The 24,656-nt window shown below is 42.9% G+C and overlaps 1 protein-coding gene across 1 annotated transcript; it reads right to left on the minus strand.

The window, feature by feature from the left end:
- Positions 1-311: 311 nt before the first annotated feature.
- LOC149872776 (uncharacterized) lies at positions 312-24,390 on the minus strand. Its single transcript, XM_090046287.1, has 17 exons — positions 24,300-24,390; positions 20,392-20,515; positions 19,242-19,635; positions 17,963-18,040; positions 16,619-16,681; positions 16,478-16,531; positions 14,245-14,298; positions 13,371-13,424; positions 13,108-13,161; positions 12,101-12,154; positions 10,110-10,163; positions 6,669-6,722; positions 5,768-5,812; positions 5,619-5,672; positions 5,472-5,525; positions 5,320-5,373; positions 312-539 (listed from the first exon to the last, which is right to left on the minus strand). Exons 1-17 carry the CDS (start codon positions 24,376-24,378, stop codon positions 372-374), a joined length of 1,491 nt encoding a protein of 496 aa, XP_089902413.1. The 5' UTR covers positions 24,379-24,390; the 3' UTR covers positions 312-371.
- Between the last annotated feature and the right edge of the window lie 266 nt (positions 24,391-24,656).

A 24,656-nucleotide genomic window follows, 5' to 3' on the forward strand; every position in this document is an offset into this window, starting at 1 on the left:
CAAGACTAAGTACAGACATTCAGCAGGTTAAATAAGGTTCAAATGTCCACCCAATTTAAACTCTACCCATGGGTCATGCCTGCCTCTCTACCCTACTCATGGGACAACGTCCCCCCATTTCTCAATGGACTCCTGATCCCCTCCAGCCTGCTGGACCTTCAATCCCCTAACTAAGCCATCCCATCCTGATTTACCTTATTTCAGAAGCCATTTTAAATCAATTTAACCTCCCCCGCAACACCTCCAAATGCTCGTACTTAGCCTTAATGACAAAACGTCTTAAGGTACCTTCAATCCATGAGGTCCTGGCAGCCCTACATAACCCTGAAGAGAGGAGGAGGGGGAAAATGAAGATGTTACCTGTATATACACTACTTGACAATTAAAATTAGGGTCTGAATCCAGCATCCATTCAAGTAAATATAAAGATTCATCAGCTTCAATGGATCATGTTTAAATCTACTTACAGCAGCTCCAGAGGGACCAGGAAAACCAGGTCTACCACGAATCCCTTCAATACCTTTTGGACCAAATACACCCTGTGCAGAAAACATTGAATCATTGACAAGTAATTAATCAGCATTTATTGCATGCTTATGGATTCTAATAAGGCTAAAGGGAAACTGAAAATGTCACTTTCTCCCAGGAACTAATTGCTTGATTATGTATGGAGGTGTTTATGGTACTCATTACCATTCCAATCAGTGTGCATAATCTACGTATATTTTTCTTCTCTTTGGGCTTTCCAAAGTACAGTCTCCTAAAAGACATATCCCAGAGGATTGTTTTTCAGTATTCAGTAATGGCTACCCCTTAAAATACCCTATTAACCTAAAGTATATGGAGTTTCTCAGAAGGACCTCCAAGTAAATGTAGCTGGAAAGTGTGTACATATATCTGTGAACATATGTTGTATGTTCACCCACACTCTTAAATCATAACATACAGAATTTAGCCATATCTATCTTAATCCTCACAAATAACAATTCACTTGCTACATAATATGTCCCCATAGTCTTTCTAGTTCTTATACCAATTACAACTAACAAGCTTGGAACTACACATAGTTATTGTTGTAGCATTTTCACTTTCATAAACAATGGAGAGTTAATGTCCAGTCATATTTAATTAAATTGAAGACTAATGTATCTCCTATTTATGTCTTCTTCCAAACAAGATTTTTTTCAATACATTGTTTGCCTATGTTGAATGATGTTAAATATTAATGCACATGAATCGGGAAAATGACAGCTGCAACGATTTTGGTCTGTTGTTGAAAAATTAAATACTATTTCAGAGGGGCAAATTACATACTGGACAGAGGACTCCAAGAAGAATTAAAGCACATAAGTAGCTAATTATGGCTGTTTCTTTTTTGGAATGTTAGAACGTTTGTAGAAATGTTACAATCTGTTTAGCCTGTGCAGACAACAATCAACAACGACCATAATCACCAGCACTAACCACCACAAATGCCAACTGAAAATAATTCTCTAGCTTTGTTTTTCCCTCAAGCACTTACCCTTACTGGACTAGAAAATATAGCACTGAAAAGGACTTCCTATAAAATCTAACCCAGTCCTCTGCTGTCATAGTATTCCTTTAATACATTGTAAAGCCTTCAACTTGAAAGCCTGTTGGGAACTATCTGGTCCTCATCACTTGAATATATGAAGTTCTTACATTAAGACATTTGCTTCTGTCTCAATGATAGATAGGCAGCCAAACCTACCACAAGCATTCCGTACATGCTTTTCACTGTCACCAACAAGAAGAAAACTACTTTCCTATGCCACCCCAATGTGTTCTGTTACATGTGTCTTTGGTTTAGCTATTTTAGGACAGATCCTCTGCTGATTTAAATCATTATTGCTTCATTCAATTCAATTAAGAGAATTTCCACAAACTGAGGACCTTGCCCTTTTCACTGCCTTTGTAGGGTAGAAGCTAAAGTGGCCTACATAGTTAAGATAGCTCTCCTGTTTACACAAGTTATCAGATAACAATTCAGTTTTCTTCTTCTGTACATTCACTGATTTCACACAAATTCCTATTTTCAAAATAGACTATTGAAACCATATCAGTCTAGCAATAGATGACCTTCAAGAACTTCAGGCTTTGAGTAATGCTAAGTTTAACCTGTGAAATGTGTGAATCTAAGATTTTTCTAAGTTTATCTAAAACTCCTTTGATTGGGCTGGAACTCTTTTGAGAAAAAGTTTGTCTGTCCAAGTTCAGTTCTTTCCTAGCTAACTAATAATCATCTGAGTATTTTAGACAGTGTATGTCGGCTGCAGTTTAATTCCTATTTAATTGTACCCTTCCAGAGAAATCTCTCAGCCTGACAAAGAAAAGGATCCTGCTATCAGGCTGAGAAACAATTTCTATTCTTCACTGCAGACCTTATTTTCTGGCAGTACATTAACAGGAATACTTTTTCCATTCAGGCTAGGGACAGACATTCAAAAAGCCTGAGCCTGAATTGATTCAATCTTTGCAGGTTAGTCTAACCTGGCTAGACTGGACTGGTTTGTAACCTCACAGACATCCCCTCCGTACTGTGAAAATGCAAGCACATGCACGCAATGGCTTAGACTAGAAGCCAGGAGTGCTAGAGCACCCCTCCCTTCCCTTCTATAGAGCTGAGCTGACTGTGGGGTATGGCCAGGCCCTGGCAGGACATTCTGATTAGGGAGGTGTCCCTCTTCCTTGCTGCTCCTTTGACCAGTGAGAGAGCCAGCAGGGAGTAACACAGCATTTACTTACACACCCCAGAGTTACACAGCATTTATCAGTCCATCAGCAAAACAAAAGCCTCTCTCATAAATTCATGCTCCTCTTAACTTTTTTCAAGGAAGAAACAAAGGGACTTTACTAGCTACCTGTTGATTAGTTCCCCTAAGCCAACACTGTCCTGCCTGCCTTTGTCCTGCCTGCCTTACTCAGAAACCTCTCAGCGTTAGCTAGCATACCATTTGCTGGCTATGGTTGGTGCTGTGGGAGAGAGGAGGGAGGGATCCCTGCTTGAGCAGCAAGTGGTGAGGGGCAGGGATGGGGCAGGGGGAAGCCAGAAAGATGCTGCTGTGCCTGCAGGTCTCTGCTGGAGCTCCTGCCAGGGAGCAGAAGGTGGGGCCAGCTCTGCTGTGGAGCTGAAAGCCCCACCCAGGGCTGCAAAGCATCTGGGATGCTGGGAGACTCTGGCTTAATTTAAACAGGCAGGGGTCTGGGACAGACATTGCATAAACCAGTTTGACACACATCAGTTAAGTCTGATACAACATTCAACCAGTTTTATCTCAAACTGGTTTCAGCCATTTTAAAGCTGGTTTATGTACACTGAATGCCTTTTCTGTTACAGGTTCAAACCAGTTTCTGATCACTTAAACTGGTTTATGTATAATATCTGTCCCTAGCCTGAGAGACCTCTAGCCCAAACCACAAAAGGACTTGAAGTTCTTATTACTTTAGCAAAAGGATTAGCTAGGAAGGAAATTGTATCTGTTTCTCTCTTCCTTCCAAATGAAAGTAAAATTGCAGCAATTTTGGTCACCTGCATCACTCCAAGAGTTGGGACAGAAATAAAGGATGCAGCCTTTGTGTGTGGCACACAGCATATCAGGAAGGGAACAGGTAGTATCACAACAGATAAAGCATGGAACAGAAAGCAAGTATAGCAGGGAGTACAGGGAAGGAAGCAGAAAACAAAAAAACATATCAGGCAAGGAGCAGAAAGCTGGGAGCAGAAAGCAAAGCAGCAGATCCAGCAGAGGAAGGGGATCAGAATGGCACTTAGGGAGTGTGCAGGGCTTATTTGTGCCATGCCTGCCAAAAAGGTTGACCGGCACTGTTCTGGATAAACTAAATTTGGGCTTGGTCACTAGGACTGTGTGAAGCTTCGGTAGCTGACTTGATTTGGAGGAGATTTGGCCTGATTTAGCAACTGAATCTCCAAATCCAGTAGACCAATCGAATCTAGAGACCAATGAAAAGATTTGGCTCCACTTCAGAGATTTGGCCATAAGCCATAGGCTAAACAGGCAGCAGTCCTCACCACACTGGACACAGCTGCCTCCAGCTAGTAAGTCTGTTGTGGTGGGCAGAGGGGGGAAGGGGAGGGTGTGGAGGAAGGAGTGGTTGGGGCTGGGGTTGGGGCTGAGACAAGCTGACCAGATGGCGTGGGGGGACAGGGGACTTGGGGAGGGGGGGCATGGGATGTAGGCATGGCAGCACTTGGAGCAGGGCCTATGTCCTGCTGCTGCTTGCCCAGCTGGGGGAGGGGTGCGCGGAGGGCACAAAGCAGGCATGGCTCACTCTGGGCAGAAGGGGGCAAGCGGTAGCAGGGCATAGACCCCTGCTTGCCCAGCTGGGGCAGGGGGCATGGGATGCTGGTACTGCCACTGCTTGGCCAGCCAGGGTGGGGGGGGCAGGATGTGGGTGCAGCAGCCTTGGTATCCCCTGTTGCTGTTTGCCCCCTTCCATCCGGAGCGAGCCATGGCTGCATTGCACCCCTTTCCCCCGCTCTGGCTGATCAAGCGGCAGCAGAGCATAGCCCCCACTCCCAGTGCTGCCATGTTCACATCAGCACTGGGAGTGGGGGCTCTGCCCTGCTGCTGCCACTTGCCTAGCCAAGGCGGGGGGAGCATGCAGGCGCGGCAGCACTGGGAGTAGTGGCTATGCCCTGCTGCTGTTTGCCTAGCCAGGGCAGGGATGGGCACAATGCAGGTGTGGCTCACTCTGCGTGGAAGGGGGCAAGAGGCAGCAGAGCATAGCCCCCGCATTCCACCACACTCCCACACTGGCTGGGCAAGCAGTAGCAGTGCCCGCACCCGCACCCTGCCACCCTGGCTGAGCAAGCAGCAGCAGGGCAGAGCCCCTGCTCCCAGCGCTGCCACACCCACATCTCACACCCCCTCCACCCCTTCCCTGAGTCCCACGCCCCATGCCCCAGCTGCCCAGCTTGTCCCACCCCAAGCCTCCCTCCCCGATGTCCCTTCCGTCCCCTTTCCTCCCACCACAACAGACTTACCAGCTGGAGTTAGTTGTGTCCAGCATGGTGAGAACTGCTGCCTGTTTAGTCTATGGCTGAATCTTCAAAGTGGCACCTAATCTTCAGATGCAATTCAGACGAATCAAATTGAGACAGTGATTTGAATGTCCAAATTGAATCGCTGTCCCTCCAAATCAGCTGAATTCAAAGCGAATACTTGCCACTGCCCACAGGCCTATTGGTCACCAACCTGTCTATATAACAGGTCATTCTCAGGCCTTCTTGATCTCAGGAAGCCATGCTGAAAGTCTTCATGAATAGATGATACTTACTGTTCTTCCCCTAAGCCCTTCAGGACCTCCCTCTCCTAGAAATCCTTTCTCCCCCTAGACATGCAGAAAACAGATTATTTTAATCTGCACTGAAAAGTAAGAACATTAAAAATCAATTCTTGTAGGTACACATTAACATTTAAAATCTTTACCTTTAATCCTGAAATACCTTTTCTACCTTCTGGCCCTTGAAATCCTTGATAGGCCTAAAGTAATCACAGTAATTAAAAATAAAAAGTTAGTTTTCAAGAACACAAAAGCAAAATACTGACTGCTTCACAATTCCACAGCCCATATACCTCTATACCAGGATCCCCCTCTCTCCCAGGCAGTCCAAGGTCTCCACTTATTCCCTGTTAATGAACAAAAGCAGACTAAGTAAACATGCAAAATTAAAACCTACTGTGCAATTTAACAAAAGAGAAAAATGATACTTATTCCTCATTACCTTTTGACCAAGTGTACCTTTCCTTCCAGGAGGTCCAGTGAAACCCTAGATAAACAACTTTTAATTAAATGAGACGCACAGGTTAACTGTGGTCATTATAACTCAGAGAGTATATTCAGAGGGAATAGACCTGAAACCCTTTACTCAGCTGCTGCCTAGCCCTGGAGACACCTAAACTCCACAGGACCTGCAGTTTGCAACCTTTTTGAGTTTACTAGTTACCTGAAGTTTCTACCCTGACAAACACATAGAAATGCTTCAGTTTGAGCACATCAGGTGCTCAGTGCCTAGCTCATACCTACCTGAAGTCAAGATCTAGAAATTAGGCATTTCTCTCCCTAAGTTTCCTGAAGGGCTCAATCTTGTAAATACTCTCATAGCCCACTGACAAGACCAGAGTCCCGACAAAATGTAGTTTTAAACACAACCTTTTAAAATATGCTAACCAATGACAGCTTACTGTAAGATATACACATAAGCAGGTAGTTAGAGCATTTTGTTAGAGCTCACCTTTGGGTAAAGAGGCCTAGATCCTAGGTTATCGGCTCCCTGAGCAAGTGTTCTAACAGCTATTGGGATAAAGGTAAGTAAGCTCTCCTCAGCAGGAGTGTTTGTAAATTCTTAGGCCAAAATAAATCAGTGTGATTGCAGAGGGACACCATAAATTGATCATTCAAATTCTGAGCTGAGACCATCTCATTTTAGAGAAACCAGTGAATTACCATACGTTGGAAATGATTTGTGCGTGCCAAATTCTAACAGCCTGGGAATCTATGACAAGGAGGGGAAAGGCTCCAGTTTCTCATTACTAGTCATCTAAACCATATGCTCTTTCTCTGTCCCATTCTAGTTTCATATGTAGTAGAGATGTTAGTACTTGTAAGGCAGAAACAAAGCTTACTAGAGCTCCTTTCGGACCTAGTAGACCATAATCCCCTTGATCACCAACTGGGCCCTGAAATTAAACAGACATAGATACAGAAAAAAGATGTACAATCTTCACAACTACTTTGTTCTATAAATTGTTATCAATACTACTGTAAGATATACAGGATTGCCACATACAGGAGGGCCACTCGTATGATCAGGGGTCAGCAGGGCAGGCCTTATGAGGAGAGGCTACGGGACCTGAACAAGAGAAGCCTCCACAAGAGAAGGTTAAGGGGGGACCTTGTGGCCTGCTACAAACTGGTCAGGGGGGATCAGCAGGTATTGGGGGAGTCCCTGTTCCCCCGTGCGCTGCCAGGAGTGACCAGGAATAACGGTCACAAGCTGGCGGAGGGTAAGTTTAGATTAGATATTAGGAGGCGCTACTTCACAGTCAGGGCGGCTAGGGCCTGGAACCAGCTTCCAGGGGAAGTGGTGCAGGCTCCTAGCCTGGGGATTTTTAAAAGGAAGTTAGATGAGCACCTTGCCAGGGTCATCTGACCCCAGGGCTCTTTCCTGCCAAGGCAGGGGGTCGGACTAGATGATCTACCTAGGTCCCTTCCGACTCTAGCTACTATGAAACTATGAAACTATAAGAAAGACATATGACTACATAGATTCAATCTTATACTTGAAACTAAGCTGGAAATGGAGAAACAATGAGTTATTCACCATGAATTTCGGACATCTGCATTGTTATTGTAAAGAACAACATGTGTTACTCCTCAGCAACTTGTATGCCACAGCTGAGAATAGTTTTGGAAATGTTATGGTAGCTGAAGGTAATGGATCCCTGCAGGATCAGGTGTATACAGGTATGTCTATGTTACAAATACAAATGAGTAGCATATTGATATACTCAAGCTATCTTTAAACTAGTTAGCATGGGTACTAATAGAATTCTAACACAGCAACAGAGATTTCAAATATTTGCCAACAAAGCCAAATGCTGCCATAATTAAACTGCTACCAATACCTGGGATACCAGGGTTGGTTTAGGACACAGGGGGCACATCTACATGAGACATTATTACTGCACAATCATTTAGTACTTGCATAAGTGAGTCCTTCCACACTTGCATAAGCAAGTACTAAATGCCCACTCAGTAATAACTGAGCAGTCCGCTGCTCATGTTGACGTGGCCAGGATGTAACTGTATTTTGTATGATCATATGTACCTCTGTTTTTATGACTTACTACCTCAGTGGTTCCTAACCTTCTTTTTCTGTGACCCACTTCCAGGAACAGAGTGTGGCAGCAGTGGCAATGGCAGCCCGGAGGCGGGGGCATTGATGACTTCAATCTAAACCAGGAGGTCTACAGACCAACTAGGGGAGAGGTACTGCTAGATCTGGTCCTGGCCAAAGGGAAGGAACTGGTGAGCAATTTGCAGATCGAGGGGAAGCTTTGTGACAGCGACCATGAATTGGTCACCTTCTTAGTTCACTGAGCAGGCAAACCCCTCAGTAAAACAGAAGTCCTTAACTTTGGGAAGGCTGACTTCTGCAAACTGAGAGAACTGATCAGTCAGGCAATCAGAGGCCATAACCTGCCAGAGAAGGAAGTACATGACGAATGGTCATCACTCAAAAACATAATACTTGAAGCACAGGGCAAAGCCCTCCCTCTTCACAAGAAATGCAGTCAATGAGCAAGGAAGCCCCTATGGCTGAATAAGGAACTGTTGGACCTCATTAAGCTCAAGAGAGTAGCCTACACCAGCTGGAAAACAGGAAGCATTACCAAAGAGGATTACTCTGCACTCACCCGCACCTGTGGGAAGCAGTCAAGAAAAGTCAAGGCACAAACCAAACTTAGGCTAGCTACAGGGATCAAGGACAATAAAAAAAAGTCCTTCTTTAGATATGTGGGAAATAGGAAAAAGAACAAGGACAGTATTGGGCCCCTGAGAGATCCAACAGAGCAACTGACATCAGATACCCAAGAAAAGGCATCTAAATGACTTTTTTTGCATTGGATTTTTACCCTCCCACAAGGATCACACTGCCAGAAATGGCACAAACCAAATTGGGAGCGGGTGATGGGACCAAAACGAATGTGGATCAGGTGAGGGAACACCTTGAGAAACTGGACATTCATAAGTCTGTGGACCCAGATGGAATGCACCTGAGGGTCTTGAAATAGCTGGCAGACATCGTTGCATCCCCCTTGGCAGAGATATTTTAAAAATCATGGCTCTCGGGCAAGTTCCCGGATGACTGGAAAAGAACCAATGTGGTCCCTATCTACAAGAAAGGGTGGAGGGATGACCTGGGGAACTATAGACTAATCAGTCTGAGGTCCATCCCTGGAAAAATACTGGAGAGAATTGTCAAGGGATCCATCAATGCCAGATGAACGGAAGGCAAGCTTCTGAATGCCAGCCAACATGGCTTTGTGACTGACAGGTCTTGCCTGACCAACCCCATCTCCTTCTATGACCAGGTAACATGCCCTGGACAAGGGAGATGATGTGGATGTCATTTATCTGGACTTCAGGAAGGCCTTTGACCTAGTTCCCCATGATATCCTCATAGGCTAGCTGGGAAACTGTGTTCTTGATCATCATACAGTCTGATGGCTAGGCAACTGGCTATGGGGTCGGACCCAAAGAGTACTAGTTGAAGGGAGCAAATCAACATAGCACAGTGTTAGCAGTTGAGTCCCTCAGGACTCGGCACTCGGGCCAGTACTCGTTAACATTTTCATCAATGATCTAGATTCAGGAGTCAGATGTGAACTGGCCACGGGATGGGGCTTGTATAACTTGCAGGTAAAAATGTGGGGTCAGCTCTGATCTTAGGGTACAAGGAGGCTAGACAAGGGGTTCCACATCCTGATAAGGGGTCTCAGTCTTGAAGTCTGCATTTTGAGAGAGTGCCTGGAATTCTAGGAGCACAAACTGTCTCCACACTGCTCAGACTCAGTAATATTAAAAGTCTGTACAATCCAAAGTTTGCCAGCTGAGCATCCATAAGAAGGAAGTCAGCCAGGATGTACTAGGATAGACAAAGATCCATAAAATATATTTCACTAATGTAAAAGAATAATGCTCTAGAACTAATGAAAGTGATTAAATGGAATTTTTTCAAAAGTAATAATAAAAATAAAAATGCCTCACCAGCATTTAATATTATGATGCTATACCTAGCATGGTTTGACCATTATGAAAATAATAAAGATCCATAGATTTTAAAGCCAAAAATTATCATTATGTTCACCTAGTTTGAGCTCCTACCCTCAATAATTTTACACAGTGATTTTTTGCAATAGCTTCTGGCTCAGTAACATCTTTAGAAAGACAAAATTACAGAGGATCCAGTACATCCTTTGATACATTGACCCAGTAATTCACTTTACAGTTAAAAATGACAACTACATTTAAGTAAAAGTTTGTGCTTTAGTTAAACTTACCCTAGGTCCTTGCTGGCCTGGTAAACCATCAGCTCCAGATAAGCCTTTATCACCCTAGAATACAACAACAGAAGTTGTGCACACAGTTACAGACTATGATCAGGAGTCATTTATAGCTATACATTTTTTTCAGAAAGCTTCAGGCTGAAGCTTCCCCCTCTCCCCTGCTCTCTGTGCTGTCCTGTTATCAGTGTGATCCCAGTCTGGGGAAGGCATGGGAAACAATGACTGTTCTACTTCTGTTTCTGGCAAAAGTGGAGTAACAGAGAAAATCGCCCCCTGTTCCCCAAGACTCTGGATACCTCGGTCAGGGCAACAGGCAGAGAGTCCTTCCACACTGCCCCACACCCCTCATAGACAGAACTGGGAGAGGAAGGCAATACCAGTTACCCATTCCCCAGACTGAGGTGCCCTTTTGGAAGCATTGCTTTTCAAATGCCACAAGGGGGGAGGGGGCCAATGGGCTCCCCCCTGTGCAGCATGTTTGAAGCCAGTGTCAACAGTCCTACAGGTCAGGTACAGACATCACACTTTTACTGGTATAAGTGATCGGAAACCAGTCTATACCCATAACAGAACAGGTCAGCACACAAAACCAGTCTACCTGTAACAGAACAGAAGTTTGGCACACATAGACTGGTTTAAAAATGGCAGAACTTGGTCTAAGATTTGGGGGCCCTCCCCTCCCCCACCAAAGGGCGAACGTGTGTTCTCTTCACTACTGATATAAACTATGCCATTTACAGGAAACCACGTAACTTTGATTGATTCCACCTTGGGCTTTTTAAATGTCTGTACCTAGCCACAGTGGATGGGAAGAGTAGAGCAGTAGGGCAGTGGGTGTCCCCAATTTAAGAGAAGGCCCAGGGAGTACCAGCAGCCCAAATCCTCCACAGGAGGAGTCAAGCTGTGAGGAATTGCCCCCCGCCCCCCCCCACCTCAGGCTAGAGTCCCTGGTCTGGGGAGAAGCACAGGGGAACATGCTACTCAGCTCCTGCGGATCATGGAGGAGAAGTGTACAGGTGTTCATTTTTACAAGAGAAACTCTATCACAGGGGAATTCTAGGTATCAATCTTTATCCCAGAAGGGTATGGGTCCTTTGGGAGAAACTGAATGAATACTTGTACAGTTTTAGTTTCTACTGGGAGAGTGGTGATTTTCCCCACTAGAAACATAACGGATATAGGTGGCCATACACTCAGTATGCAAGCCTATTGCCTTTTGGTATGTGAAGGTCCAAAACTATGCATTTGTTTTCTATGAACTGCACCTTTACATTTTTGGAGCACCTCCTACATGTATGCAAGAATCATCTTTCCACCAGCATTTTTGCAACTGATTACACAAGAGATACTCTTTTACCTGAGATTTTGTTAAAACTTTTTTTTATTGGTAAACTTCATCATAAATTAAAGTTATTTTAGGGTGTCAATAGATGGTTGCTGCTTGTGCATAGGAATATGTTATATAGATGTCCTTATAAACACTCAGTGCATCTTTACACGTGCTCCAGAGGCTGGTGGGGGGAGGGGGTTTTAATAAGAGCAGCTCTGAGAGCCACTGTAATGAAAGCACCTGCAGCATTTTGTTTATTCAGCATCCCACACTTCAAAATGGTGGTGGGGTGCTTTATCTGCTGTTTTGAAGCACAGGGATACTGGGTATACAAGACATGGAAGCTGCCGGAACATGCAAATTAGCACATTCCAGCAGGCTCAATTAATCAAGTCCATTCTGACACGTTGTAATTACAGCATGTCAGAGCATCATCCCTGCACATCTACAGGTACCTTCCACAGGCACATACTACAGGCAGAAGGAAGGCCAGGGTGCATCTGATGAAGCGCATAAAAGCTCATGCCCCTTTGAACCAACTAGTCTCTAAAGTGCCATTTTGCCCTACCTTCTGCCTGTCTTCACACTACATGATCAATTTGGGTACAGCAAGGTCATTTTATCACATTTTATTTACCTTTATGCATATTTTTACCTTCACTCCTTGGAATCCCATGATTCCTACAACGCCTGGTTCTCCTTGTTCTCCCTGAAGTGTTAAAAAAGACAACTAATTCAGTGATGGACACAAATATGAAACATAAAGTCTTACTGTGTTTAGTATCCCACAAAAATCTACATAAAATGTCATGAGTAACAAATTAGTTCAATGAACTTTACAGGTTATTTATTCAAGAACCATCTAGTAATAGCACTTCATGTATTATTCTCCATGCAATAATCATTCACTTGCCTATGAAATACAGCCACCTCTAAGGTGGAACATAACAATGATTCTGGAGCAGTGACAACATAGTACCATATTTTCCCACATAAATTGCATGTCTTTTCACCAAAACACAGGTGTTGGAAACTTGAGTTCACATTACATGTAAGAAATACGGCAAAAGCAGTTTCAGCCACTTACCAGTGACAAACAAAAGTAAAATCTGCATGTGATCCACAGTGAGCAAAACAATGAGCAGCCTCAGGTTCCTAGCTGCTGTGACTAAGTTACGTACAAGAAAAGATTTCCTTCATTCTGTCTTTCAAAAAAAGATGTGTATCTTATTCTGGAGCATATTATATGCAAGAAAATATGGTAACTGTTAAGCAAGAAAATAAAAAAAATGGAATATATGTGGGCTATAGTGAGTTCTCAAGTTAGAATTTGGCTAGAGCTCAATGGGATCTTATAAAAACACACTAAAAAGTGAGAAAGAGTCAGATACACCCTTCCAAAAATCATCAAACAGGTGGAACCTATGTAGTGAGGTTAAGGAGTAACTCAGAGACAAGAATGCCATCCTAATCACCAGCATCACTTCCTCCAGCACTCTGGGATTTTCATGAAGTTCTCTTCTCCTAGTTGATGACAAAGTTTTGACTTATTTCCTTCAATGTTCAGATCATAGCCATGGTAAAAGCCAGTGCATAGACAGAAAACATTACAAGATTAACTTTTGAAGAGTTCAGCTAAGCTAAAAAAACCACCGTACATACCTTTTCTCCTTTTGCTCCAAGTTCTCCTCTGTTTCCAGGTGATCCAAATACCCACTAAGAGCAAAAAGTAAGTATTTAGTAGTAATAGCTGCTTCTCCGTCATTTCAAATTTGCAGCTATGATGACAACTTCAGACACTGCCATGGTGTCACATATATTTCTACAATATTCCAACACAAGTTGTTATACTGCTCATTACACTAAAAGATATTCCAGATGGATGCATTGCTATGAAGTTTTCAAACATTTGGAAGGGCACTCACTTTAAAACCTTTTACTCCTGGTAATCCTTTGAGACCTGAAGGACCTGTATCACCCTTTAAAAGAAAAGTGATTTATCACAAGGAAAATAAATGTTCACATCTTTTAATTGCAACACCCATCAGACCACCTATGTTAATGTACATGATGAACACTCAGTTTAACGACTCTTTGTACTTGAAACAACACACATTGTCTACCATTTTCCAGTAGATTGTATTACCTCAAACCAAAAGCAAATTATATATGTTAGAACCTTGTGCCGAAGTAAATCACTGCAACCCTGTTGACTTTAATGGACTTATGCCAATTTACAATAGCTGAAGACCTGGCCATAAATGATTTCTGATAGTGGATTTATCTTCATGGTTTCACATATACAGATGAAGTATTTGGCAATGGATGTCTTCTTCACAGATATTTCAAACCACAACATAGGAACAGAAGGGTTTCTCAGTGCAATCCCTTCCATTCAAAGGCAACCCTTTTTCCAAGATAATCTACAAATCTACTATCACTTATCATGGCTACAAAGCACTAATCAAAATACCCACAATGTGGCAGAGATAAAGAAAAGGCACTGTCGTTGCTTTCGTTTATTTCTCATACTCATTATTCTAGATGTAACACTAAATGCATAGAAAAAATATACAGCTTGATACATTTCCTATAAATTTAAAAAATTGGATATATGCACAATACAAGGTAAGTATAAACCTGTTCACCAAGTAATCCTTTCATTCCTTTTTCACCTTTAGTGCCCACTAGACCCTTGAAATAAAAGGGAAAGGTGTTTATGGTTGTAACTGTATAAAGCCAAACAAAACAAAATCCAGATATTATTTAAAGTAAAAAACAAAATAATTATAATCATACTTTTGGACCAGTATTTCCAGTGTTTCCATAATCTCCTGGGTGGCCATGTATTCCCTATTAACAAGAAAAACATTGAATTACTTAGTTTTTAAGTGAATTCAGCTCTGGCGAATGTCATTGAAGTTCCATTATGAGCAGAGTCAGTGCAAGTTTTCCCAACTTAGCCACTTCACTAGAAGAACTTATTTTCACAGCTAGACAGATACTGCTCTCTAAATCCAATCAGTCTTTAGCCTTTTTGGCTAAGTACAGATAGTCAAAAGCCCAAACCTAAATTGATTTGATCTTCAGACGTTAGTGTAAGCTTCATAGTTTGAACCAACAAGTAAGTGAACAGACATTCACCTTTGATTCCAGAAATGCAGCCACATGCCTGCAGTAGCTAAGGCCAGAACCAGGGGGTGCTAAAGCATGCCTCCCAGCGTGGATGGAGCAGAAAGCTTACGCCAAAGCTAGCCCACCCACCCTCCAAGGGGGTGTTTTCAGGGGAGATTTAAAGCTTTCTGGGATGCTGGAGGACTGAGTTAACTTGAATCTGGACGGGATCTGGCACAGATGTTCACTAAACCAACTTAACCTAAATCAGTTAAGTCTGATACTACATCCATCCAGGTTTACCTTCAACCAGTTTTGGCCATTTTGAAAGTGATTTATGTTCACTGAAGTTCTGTTGTGTTACAGAGTTGTACCTGTTTCTGATCATTTATATTTGTTTACCTGTAATTTCTGTCCCTAGCCTTTAAAGCATCTTGCAACAGCATCTTATGATTGTTGTAATCTGGGATAAGCAGCAGAAGACTTTATACTGGTATCTGCAAAGTTGGGGAACCTGATACTACTTGTGAGAATATCTTCATGCTGCATAAGAGAATAGTGGAAAACAAGCTCACCAGGATTCACCCTTTTGTTGATATGAGTGAGCCTTCTCCTTGAGATTGGTACCTAAAATGCCATCTCTCCTGGGTTGAGCCCATAATAGCAGTTTACATAATAGCATTGAACAAGATTTTTTCTGCACTGTTACATGCACATCTACTTTTTAAAGCTAAGTACAAATATTCAAAAAGGCTGAGGCAGAATTGATCTAAGTTATGCAGTTTTCTGTAAGTGGCATGGTTTAGAACAGTCATGAACAGAACACACATTCGCCCTTTAATGTTGGTGGCGGAGAGAGGGGGAGGACAAAACTTAGACCCAGTTCTGCCATTTTAAAACCAGTCTATATGTACCAAACTAATATTCTACTATGGCTTCCAATCATTTATACTGGTAAAAGTGTAATGTCTGTACCTGGCCTAAGTATACTAAATCTCATTTCTCACAGAACCTAAGTTAGCTTCTCCCTGGGTTGTGATCTCCAGGGGCATCTCAAACAAACCCAGTTTCTGCAGTCCAAGTCCCCTTTTTAATAGCTGAAATTTGTATCTGTTGTAACATGTGATGTTATGAAGTATGAAGGTGAAGAATCACGCAGATGCCTAAGGGCTCTGTCCCAGATTTCCTGTATAACACCAGAAATCTATGGAATATTGTGCTGTCATAAAGTTAGGGGAGACTCCATGGTCTCTCTTCAGTTATATGTCTCAGAGCAGTTGTTCTCAGTGGGAAAAAGAGGCAGGGGCAGGGGGACCAATAGAGTTTTGGAGGGTGGGAAGAGGTAGAGTAGCTGGGAGCTGTGCATCCTGGGATGCTGGAGGAATGAACGTAACGTGTTTTACCTCCCCTGACCCTTCAGACAATATGGGGAGTGAGTGGCTGGAAGTGGAGTGATGGCAGCCACTGCATGCAAGCTTCCCCTGCCCCATGTCCGGCCGGGTGGGCAGCACCTCACAGCAGTGCTCTGTCCCTGCCCACCTGCACATATCCCTAAGGCCATCTCAAGTACCCCCAGGGGTATGCGTACCCCCAGTTGACAACCCCTGTCTTAGATGGGTGAATTTTAAGTCCCTTTATGCCAGTTTTAAGTTAACTTATGAGAAAACCCTAAAGTGATGATTAGCTAAGTAAGCAGCAGTCACTGGATCTTCTAGCCCTCAGCAAGAGCCTATCCTTTCCTCAGGAGAGGGAAGGAACACTTCATCCATTGCCACTCCCTAGTGCCAGTGCCGTGCTGCCCGCTTCTCTCCAGCATGTTCACCAGAGCTACACATGTTTAAGGTTGATTTTTTCTTTAGATAACCTATGCAAACAAAGGCCATGTCTAATATTTGGAAGTAAAACCTATGATAATTACCATATTTCCAGCTCTGCCAGACTCTCCCTGTTCTCTTGTGTCTCCTTCGTGCCCCTAAAAAGTATAAAGTAAGGGCTGAGCACAATTTTGACAAAACCATGGGAAATTATCACAACCAGAAAGTTTCATTTTAAATTATACCTGCGGGCCTGTTGTTCCTTGATCTTGTGATCTTCCATGGGCACATTTGCAACTTCTTTCACACTAAAAATGAAGACATAGGTTACCTAGGGGGCAGACAGACATAACATGCAAAATGTTTTAAAAATGGAGTTTTTCAACTGTAGACACGTGTAGACTTGTGCCTCTCCCTTAGTACTTCAAACCTGCCGTAACAGCAGACAGTGATGCTACTCTCCAGTCAGGGCATATGGTAGGAGGTTGCTCCCTCCTGAGTTCCACTTCCTCCCCCCAACTCCATCAACCAAGGGGAGAAGGGGGAGCAAAGAGTTCGAGGGTGCTTCCAGCACCCTGGGCACAAGGCGTCAGAGGAAAGGCAGTGTTATCCAGTGGGATGCCTGGACCAGAAGTATAACTGGGTGCTAGAGTGTCTTGGGCAACATTCATGCACAGGGCAGCAGCAGTAGTTGCACTAATGAAGGTGTGGTGGCATGGTGGATGCTATTTTGTGGCCCCTTCAGGGACAGCACCAGGGACTGGTGCCCTGGTCAACCCCCTTCGTCACCCCTTTTTGTCATGCGACTGGTCTGGAGGATCAACCCAATGTAAACACATGAGATGAAGTGGTACAAAATAGTGCCTACTCCTTCCAGACATATTTTTGCAATGCTTTGGCCACTTTGGGAGCATTTTATCAGATGTGCACACCTGTAGGTTCATCTTTTTAAACATTTCAAAGCTATTTGAAATATTTTAAATGTTACGTCTGTCCATAGCCTTATTTTTGTGCTGCAAAGAGCAAGTTGCAAGATAATATCTCCTACTCGACTACAGGGGGAATTCCAACCCTTGTTCTTAAATTGTAGAAAAAGAAATTTTCTGAATCTTATGGTAGAGCTGGTTATAGGCAAGGATCTGAAACACTACACATGCTTTTTGGGGTTCCAGTTTTACAGCTATATTCAGTTAGTGCCCTGCTAGAAATCCTATACATACTTTTAAATTAAGCTACAGGGGCCCAGTCTCACTCTCAGCTACTAACATCCTGCCCTTCCCATTTCCAGGTGCTGAAACTCCAGTTGCAACTGCAACCCCACTATAATGGCAAAACACACTGAACCCCACTCTCAGCCCCTTAAAGAAAATGTCCTGCTCCAGATTACCAAACATTTTTTCCCCTAGATGTCATGTGATTTGCAGAAGCCTTCTTCTCCACATACAGCTCTGCAAAACCTGCAGACCTGACAGTGAAGATAGATTTTACTGGCAATGGACAGCATATAGAGCTATGCATGAGTCAGTTAAGTTAATACTGAGTAATCGTAAGTGAAGCAGCTCATGAGAGAAACCATACACTCTACTCACAGTATCAGAAAGTTCACAGCATCCTTCTGAGTATGCTTTATCTGCATCACAATGCATTTCAAGTTGCTGCAAGTCCACCTGGCAAACACATAAAACAACTTCTTGAAACTTTATATAACAGCTTTAATAAATATGGGCTAATTGACCTCTTCTCTATAGAATCAGAACCCCACCCACCCATTTACTCACTCTGCACTCTTCAATACAGATACACAGCGCTTCCCTCTACCAAGTAATTCAACCACTGTCTCCACACACACTGATCAACTCACCCTTCCCACCTCACCACTCTCCCTATGACCAGTGCGACCAATAGGATTGGCTAATTGTAGAATACTGTCACTACAAAAGCATATCATGTCTCTTCTTACTTTTCTCTGTTTTAATTCCAGATTAAGAAAATGTGATTGGTTTCCTTCTATAAAGAAAAATTGAAAGTTAAACACTTGCTGAATGTCTACTAATAAAACTCCCATGGGATGTAAAACCACAAAATTTACAGGCTGTTCTGTCTTATGTTTGAAAGACAGGCCGTGCAGAAATGCTAAACCAAGTACAGTGACCTCTAGCACAAAACCTCTGTGTAGTAATTACATTTGTAGATTATTTTACATGCGCACACACCTTTTATTCTGAATTCTAAGAACTACAAATATTTATTGGAGAACTTCACAAAAATTAGAACTATATTTCACATCTCCATGATGACCACTGGAGGGTGCTTGTGCATAAGTAATAAAAGATGGTTTCATGCACCCTACGGAAAAAATACTGAATAGCTGAAAATGCCTCTTAAGAGAAAGCTATATTAAAAGATTAGAAAACCTAGTTTGTATCCATCAAAAGCCTGATTCTGAACCTTTAAATATTATCAAGAGTTTTGTGACTGATTTCAGCAAGAACAAAGAAAGAGAAAAGGTAAACTTTTTGAGTTATATTGAATTCTAAGAGACAGAATATAGAGATATGATGGATCCCTTTGAGAGATTCCCAAGCAAAACAATAAAAATTGTACCCAAGAAAAAAGTTCCATATGTGCATGCAAAGGACAGTGAATGCCAGGAATGGAATCCTAAAGGCAACACTAAGAGCCATTTAAAACTTGTATTTAGTAAAAGAATAAATTAGGTGCTTTGAAAAAAAAACAGTATTTAATGAGTTAACCCCATGAAATACTGTCACTAACTGAACCAAATGGCTTTCAGCTCTTAAATACTTCCAACAAAGCATAGTGTAGTAACAAGGACTGGTACATACCAGTATGCTGAGAGATACTTACCAAAACAGAAGACTTTTCGACTGATCTTTTTACTAGAGACGTGTACCAATTTCTGTAAATGTCTCCCTGTTCATTTGTGGGAACTGCACTGACCTCCTGACAATCAATCAGCAATTTTACATTACTCCCTTTCACACTTAATGCTAACTTGTGCCAGGAGCTATCAAAAATTTTGTCCACGTTGTTAAATGTCCTGAATAGACTTATTTTATATGAAGTGGCATAAAAGAAATCCAAATTTTTTTTGTCTCTCAGAACCTGAATGCCAACTTTGTCTTTGCCGTCAGAATCACTAACTTGCCACAAATGCCACACATTTTGCGAAGTGTCTTCCAGCATTTTAAAAGTAGCAATGATAGAGTATTCGGAAGGGAAGCCATCTGGAAAACCAGCACTAAAACAAAAACACATATGGTCCGATTTACAAAAATCTACCCATCAACCAAGTAAATGAACATCCATTTAAAACGTTTAATTTCTAATGTATTTAAATTACATTACTCTAATGGTGCTATAAGATGGCAAAGAGCTGATTAATTAGTTACCGGACACCTGAGATTGCAGTGCTATTCCCAGAGGTGATGGACAAAAAGGCCAGATTCTGCATTCTGACCTCAAGCAAATTCTTACTGAAAACAACAGTGGGCACAAGCCATACAATTGGCACAGCATGTTTCCCACTTTTCTATGATGTATGGTTCCCTTTGGGGTGCCTTGTCTCCCAGGAGTGCTAAAGAGGTCAATCCACATGCAGAAGAGAGAACAGTGGCTGCAGTTAAGCCTGGTATTTGCCCGAGGGCTATGCAGTACTTCTCTCAAATAGTCTCAATATAGCTCTGAAATCTTACCGTCTATATTTAACAAATGAATTTTTGTTCAGCAAAGTCTGTCATATAGAGTTTCATTTATAGTAGTGATTATTAAACTAAAGTCATGGAACCGTTTTGTATCACTTCTGCAGCTGCAGAACCCCTCCCCCTGGCTCTGCCAGCCATGTGATCTGAGACAGAGCCAAGGAACTTGGCCTGGAGCACACTGCCTCATGGCCTGCTCCCCCTTTATCCTCAGTCTCTTTGTGGAACCCCTGAGGCCTATCATAAAATCTCAGGGTTCTACTAAACAGTTTGAACACCTCTGATTTATAGCATACCTTGTGTTTTTCCTGAGCTGTATGTTAGGACTTATGCGGTAGGCTGTAGATCCTGGGTTTGATCCTTCTATTATGTGTTTATCTGATGCTGTTGACAGTTTGAATTCCTGGAGAAGATCAAGCACTGCAGTTTAAAAACAATCTTTCATTAGTTTAGAAAATACCTCCATTGATAGAAATCTGCACAAATTATTGACCTCAGTGAGGCATGGACAAGTTGCACCTATGGAGATACTGGCTTTAATGATGGTGCCAAATGTGTTTGTGGTAGGGACAACTGAGGGAGTAATCTGCCACCCCAACCCGGGAAGTCTGCTGCTTTCCAGGAGTCAGAATCTGAGACATTGCGGAGAAGATCCCTAAGTTCCTCCAGCCCACTGACCACTATCCCACGCTCCTCATCCACGTGGGCACCAGTGACACAGCTCGGAGTGCTCCCAGCAGGGTCATGAGGTGCTACAGGGACGTGGGAGCGGGGCTAAAGGGTCTGGGGGTGCAGGTGGTGTTTTTCTTGATCCTTTCAATCTTGGGCTACAAGCTGAGGAGTGGTAGCTCCTCCAGGGAGCAATCCTGGATGCGCAAGCAAAGTCCATCCTGTCTCAGAGGAAAGGCAGCAAAAGGGCACGGCAGTCCCCTTGGCTCTCCAGAGAACCAGCAGACCTCTGGGATCTTAAAAGACCTACAAAGAATGGAGGACGGGATCCACCACCAAGGAGGAATACTCTACTCTGGTCTGGACCTGCAGAGAACAAACCAGGAAAACCAAGGCTGCAATGGAACTCCAGCTAGCTACAAATATCAAAGACAATAAAAAGTCCTTTTTTAGATATGTGGGGAACTGCAGGAAAAGCAAGGGCAATGCTGGACCCCTGCTAAACCAGATGGGACAACTGACAACCGATGCCCAGAAAAAAGCAAACTTGCTAAATGGATACTTTGCATCTGTTTTTCACCAGTCCCATGGGATGCCCATGCCCACTGCAGGACAGGAAGGCCCAGGTGAGGAAGATTCCTTACCATCCATCAAAGTTGACCTCATGAAGGAACACCTTGACAGGCTGGATACCTTCAAGTCAGCTGGCCCTGACGGTTTATACCCAAGGGTACTTAAAGAGCTGGCAAGCATCATAGCTCAGCCCCAGCACAGATCTTTGAGAACTCCTGGTACTCTGGTGAAGTGCCCAAAGATTGGAAGAAGGCCAATGTGGTGCCTATCTTCAAAAAAGGGAGGAAAGTGGATCTGGCAAACTACAGACCCATCAGCCTGACCTCTATCCTGGGGAAGGTCTTGGAAAAGATTATCAAAGAACCTATACTATACAGGCTAGCTGATGGCAATATACTGAGAGATACACAGCATGGGTTTGTTGCGGGTAGGTCTTACTTGACCTATCTCATTTCCTTTTACGACCAGGTGACCTATCTCCTGGACAAGGGAGAAGAGATTGATGTCATATATCTTGACTTTAAAAAAGCCTTCGATCTGGTATCCCATGATCACTTCTTAGCAAAACTGGCTAACTGCGACCTCAACCTCACCGCAATCTGCTGGCTGGGGAATTGGCTCCATGGCAGGATCCAGAGGGTGGTGGTTGATGGAAATGAATCATAGTGGCGCCCTGTGACCAGAGGTCCCTCAAGGTCCTAGGGCCTTTACTTTTTAATATCTTCATCAATGATGTGACATTGTTGTCAGAAGTGGACTGACCAAGTTTGCCAATGACACCAAACTTTGGGGTAAAGCATCCACACCTGAGGACAGGAGGGTGATCCAGGCAGATCTTGACAAGCTCATGAAATGGGTGAACGAGAACCTGATGGTGTTTAACACCGAAAAATGCAAGGTTCTGCACCTTGAGAAGAAAAACCTGCAGCATGCTTATAGGCTCGACAGTGCTACGCTGGCTAGCACCACGGATGAAAGGGACTTGGGGGTCATGATTGACAAGATGAACATGAGCCTTCAATGTGATGCTGCGGCTAGTATAGCGAGCAAAACACTGGCTTGCATCCATAGATGCTTCTGAAGCAAATTCCAGGACATCATTCTCCCCTTGTACTCGGCCTTGGTGAGGCTGCAGCTGGAATACTGCATCCAGTTTTGGGCTCCACAATTCAAAAAGGATGTGGAGAAGCTTGAGAGAGTGCAGAGAGCCACACACATGATCAGAGGTCAGGAAAACAGGCCTTATGATGAGAGGCTGAGAGCCATGGGCTCTTCAGCCTGGAAAAGCGCAGGCTCAGGGGTGATCTGATGGCCACCTATAAGTTTATTAGGTGTGTTCACCAGAACCTGGGGGAATGTCTGTTCACCAGAGCTCCCCAACAGATGACAAGATTGAATGGTCACAAACTCCTCTGAAACTGTTTCAGGCTAGACATAAAGAAGAACTTCTTTACTGTCAGAACCCCCAAGGTTTGGAATAGACTGCCTCTGGAGGTGGTTCAAGCACCCACTTTGAACGCCTTCAAGAGATATTTCAACGTTTATCTTGCTGGGATCCTATGATCCCTGCTGACTTCCTGCCCCTGGGCAGGGGCTGGACTCAATGATCCTCTGGGGTCCCTTCCAGCCCAAATGTCTATGAAATTTATGAAATCTATGAAGTCCTGAGTATCCTGCCTCAAGCCAAAGAGAAGTACTAGACTTGCTGCCCTGATAACAATGAGTTATTTTCTTATCCTGATACCCACCAGCTAAGTGCTAGGCCATGGAAGTGATGCAATGCTGGATGGAGGATGTATGCTTATGACCTTTACTAGTTGTGAGTCAGAGACTAGATCCCTTGGCATTAACAGTAGTTTCTCTAAGTGAAGTAAAGTGAGGGAATTCACCCATACAGTGAAATCCCGCTTTGTGCCAGAACCACCTTCAGTTGAGCATCTTAGTGTACTTAATGTCGTTCCAGAAACACAGAGATTCTGAACACATTCCTAAATATATATGAATCCTCTCCTTCGGAGAAGTTTAATGTCATTGTTTTTATTTAGTTGCTCTACAGGATGTGTTCTTCATTAAATGTCAAAAGATTAGTCGGTAACTATGGAACGTTTCCTTCCCCAGTTTTAACAATATTTTCCTGTCCTGTTCCTTCCCCGCCACCTCCCAACACACTATCCCCAACCCCCACAATTGCTTATTCCAGATGCAGTTGAAAATGATTTGTCACGAAATGTGTTTCTTGCTCAACTATTTAAATTAACTTGTTTACTTAGCAAATAGACTTCATTTTTGCAGACTCAGTTAAAATGCCTTACTGCTGCATAGTTTCATTTTCCCAAGCCTTGATAGAACTCATTGAATGTCAGGTTTCAGCTGTGTATTTTAACACCATTGAATCTCCTGGAGGAATGTGTTAGCAATGTGAAATTCTCAGTATATAGGATATCCAAAATGTTCTTTCAAAATAACAAAATTATTTAACATCTAAGAACAAATCGAAGTATCTCCCCAAGCTTGCAGAGGCATCAAGTTATATTCCATGTAACAGTGCATGTTCAGTGAGTTATACTACATTGTCAAATACAATTTAACATGATTTATTTCTAGACTCTTGCGAGCAAAAGTGATGTAATATAAGTCTGAAATTAAATTACAGCACAGCGATGAAGGTTAGTTTTCAAGTATTACCTATAAGCATGGAGAATCACGCATTTCAATTTAGTAAAAATCAGCGAAACAACTAAAGGATCTGAAGAAAGCATCCTTCATTCTTTGCAAAAAAAAGTCTCTTTTAAGAAATGTATTGTCTATTAATATTCATTAGAATATTTCCTTCTGAAACTTTTTCATAAATACAGCAAAATAGTTTCATATCTTTTCTAAAGAATCAGTTGGTATAATTAAAATTATTTTTAAACACTTAAATATGAATTCACTGATTATTTAAACAGGACTGTTCACATACCTGTAGTATTTGTTATATCCTGACATAATGAAATACTGAAGAGAGTCATCACGAAGACTGTAAGTGCAGGAAATGTCATTGTGCAACTTTGTGAATGCATGCACCTAGGAAAGAATATATAATGGTTCATTATAATCATTATAATCAGTAAAATGTGGATTTTCCCCTTTTCCAGAGGAAAACACAAATTTCTCATTTTAGCAGAGTTCCATCCTGCAAGGGGCGGGGGGGAGTGGGAGGTGCACGGTCAGGCAGGGCCCCTGCACCATGTGCATGTATATGGACATGGCTGCCAGGCAGCCTGGAGAGCAGCTCCCATAGGTAAGTGAGGGGGTGGGAATTGAGGCCCCTATAGGG

The sequence above is a fragment of the Crocodylus siamensis genome, chromosome 1 (assembly GCF_052110815.1).
Source record: "Crocodylus siamensis isolate JL-2025a chromosome 1, ASM5211081v1, whole genome shotgun sequence".
Taxonomy (NCBI): domain Eukaryota; kingdom Metazoa; phylum Chordata; order Crocodylia; family Crocodylidae; genus Crocodylus; species Crocodylus siamensis.

Excerpts from the sequence above, each read along its gene's own strand:
- LOC149872776 (XM_090046287.1), bottom strand. The coding sequence starts at position 24,378 with ATGACATTTCCTGCACTTACAGTCTTCGTGATGACTCTCTTCAGTATT. Across the intron at positions 6,723-10,109 it reads CAGGCCAGCAAGGACCTAGG|GGCCCAGTTGGTGATCAAGG; the intron begins GTAAGTTTAACT and ends GTTTAATTTCAG. Across the intron at positions 5,526-5,618 it reads AGGGGGATCCTGGTATAGAG|GCCTATCAAGGATTTCAAGG; the intron begins GTATATGGGCTG and ends TGATTACTTTAG.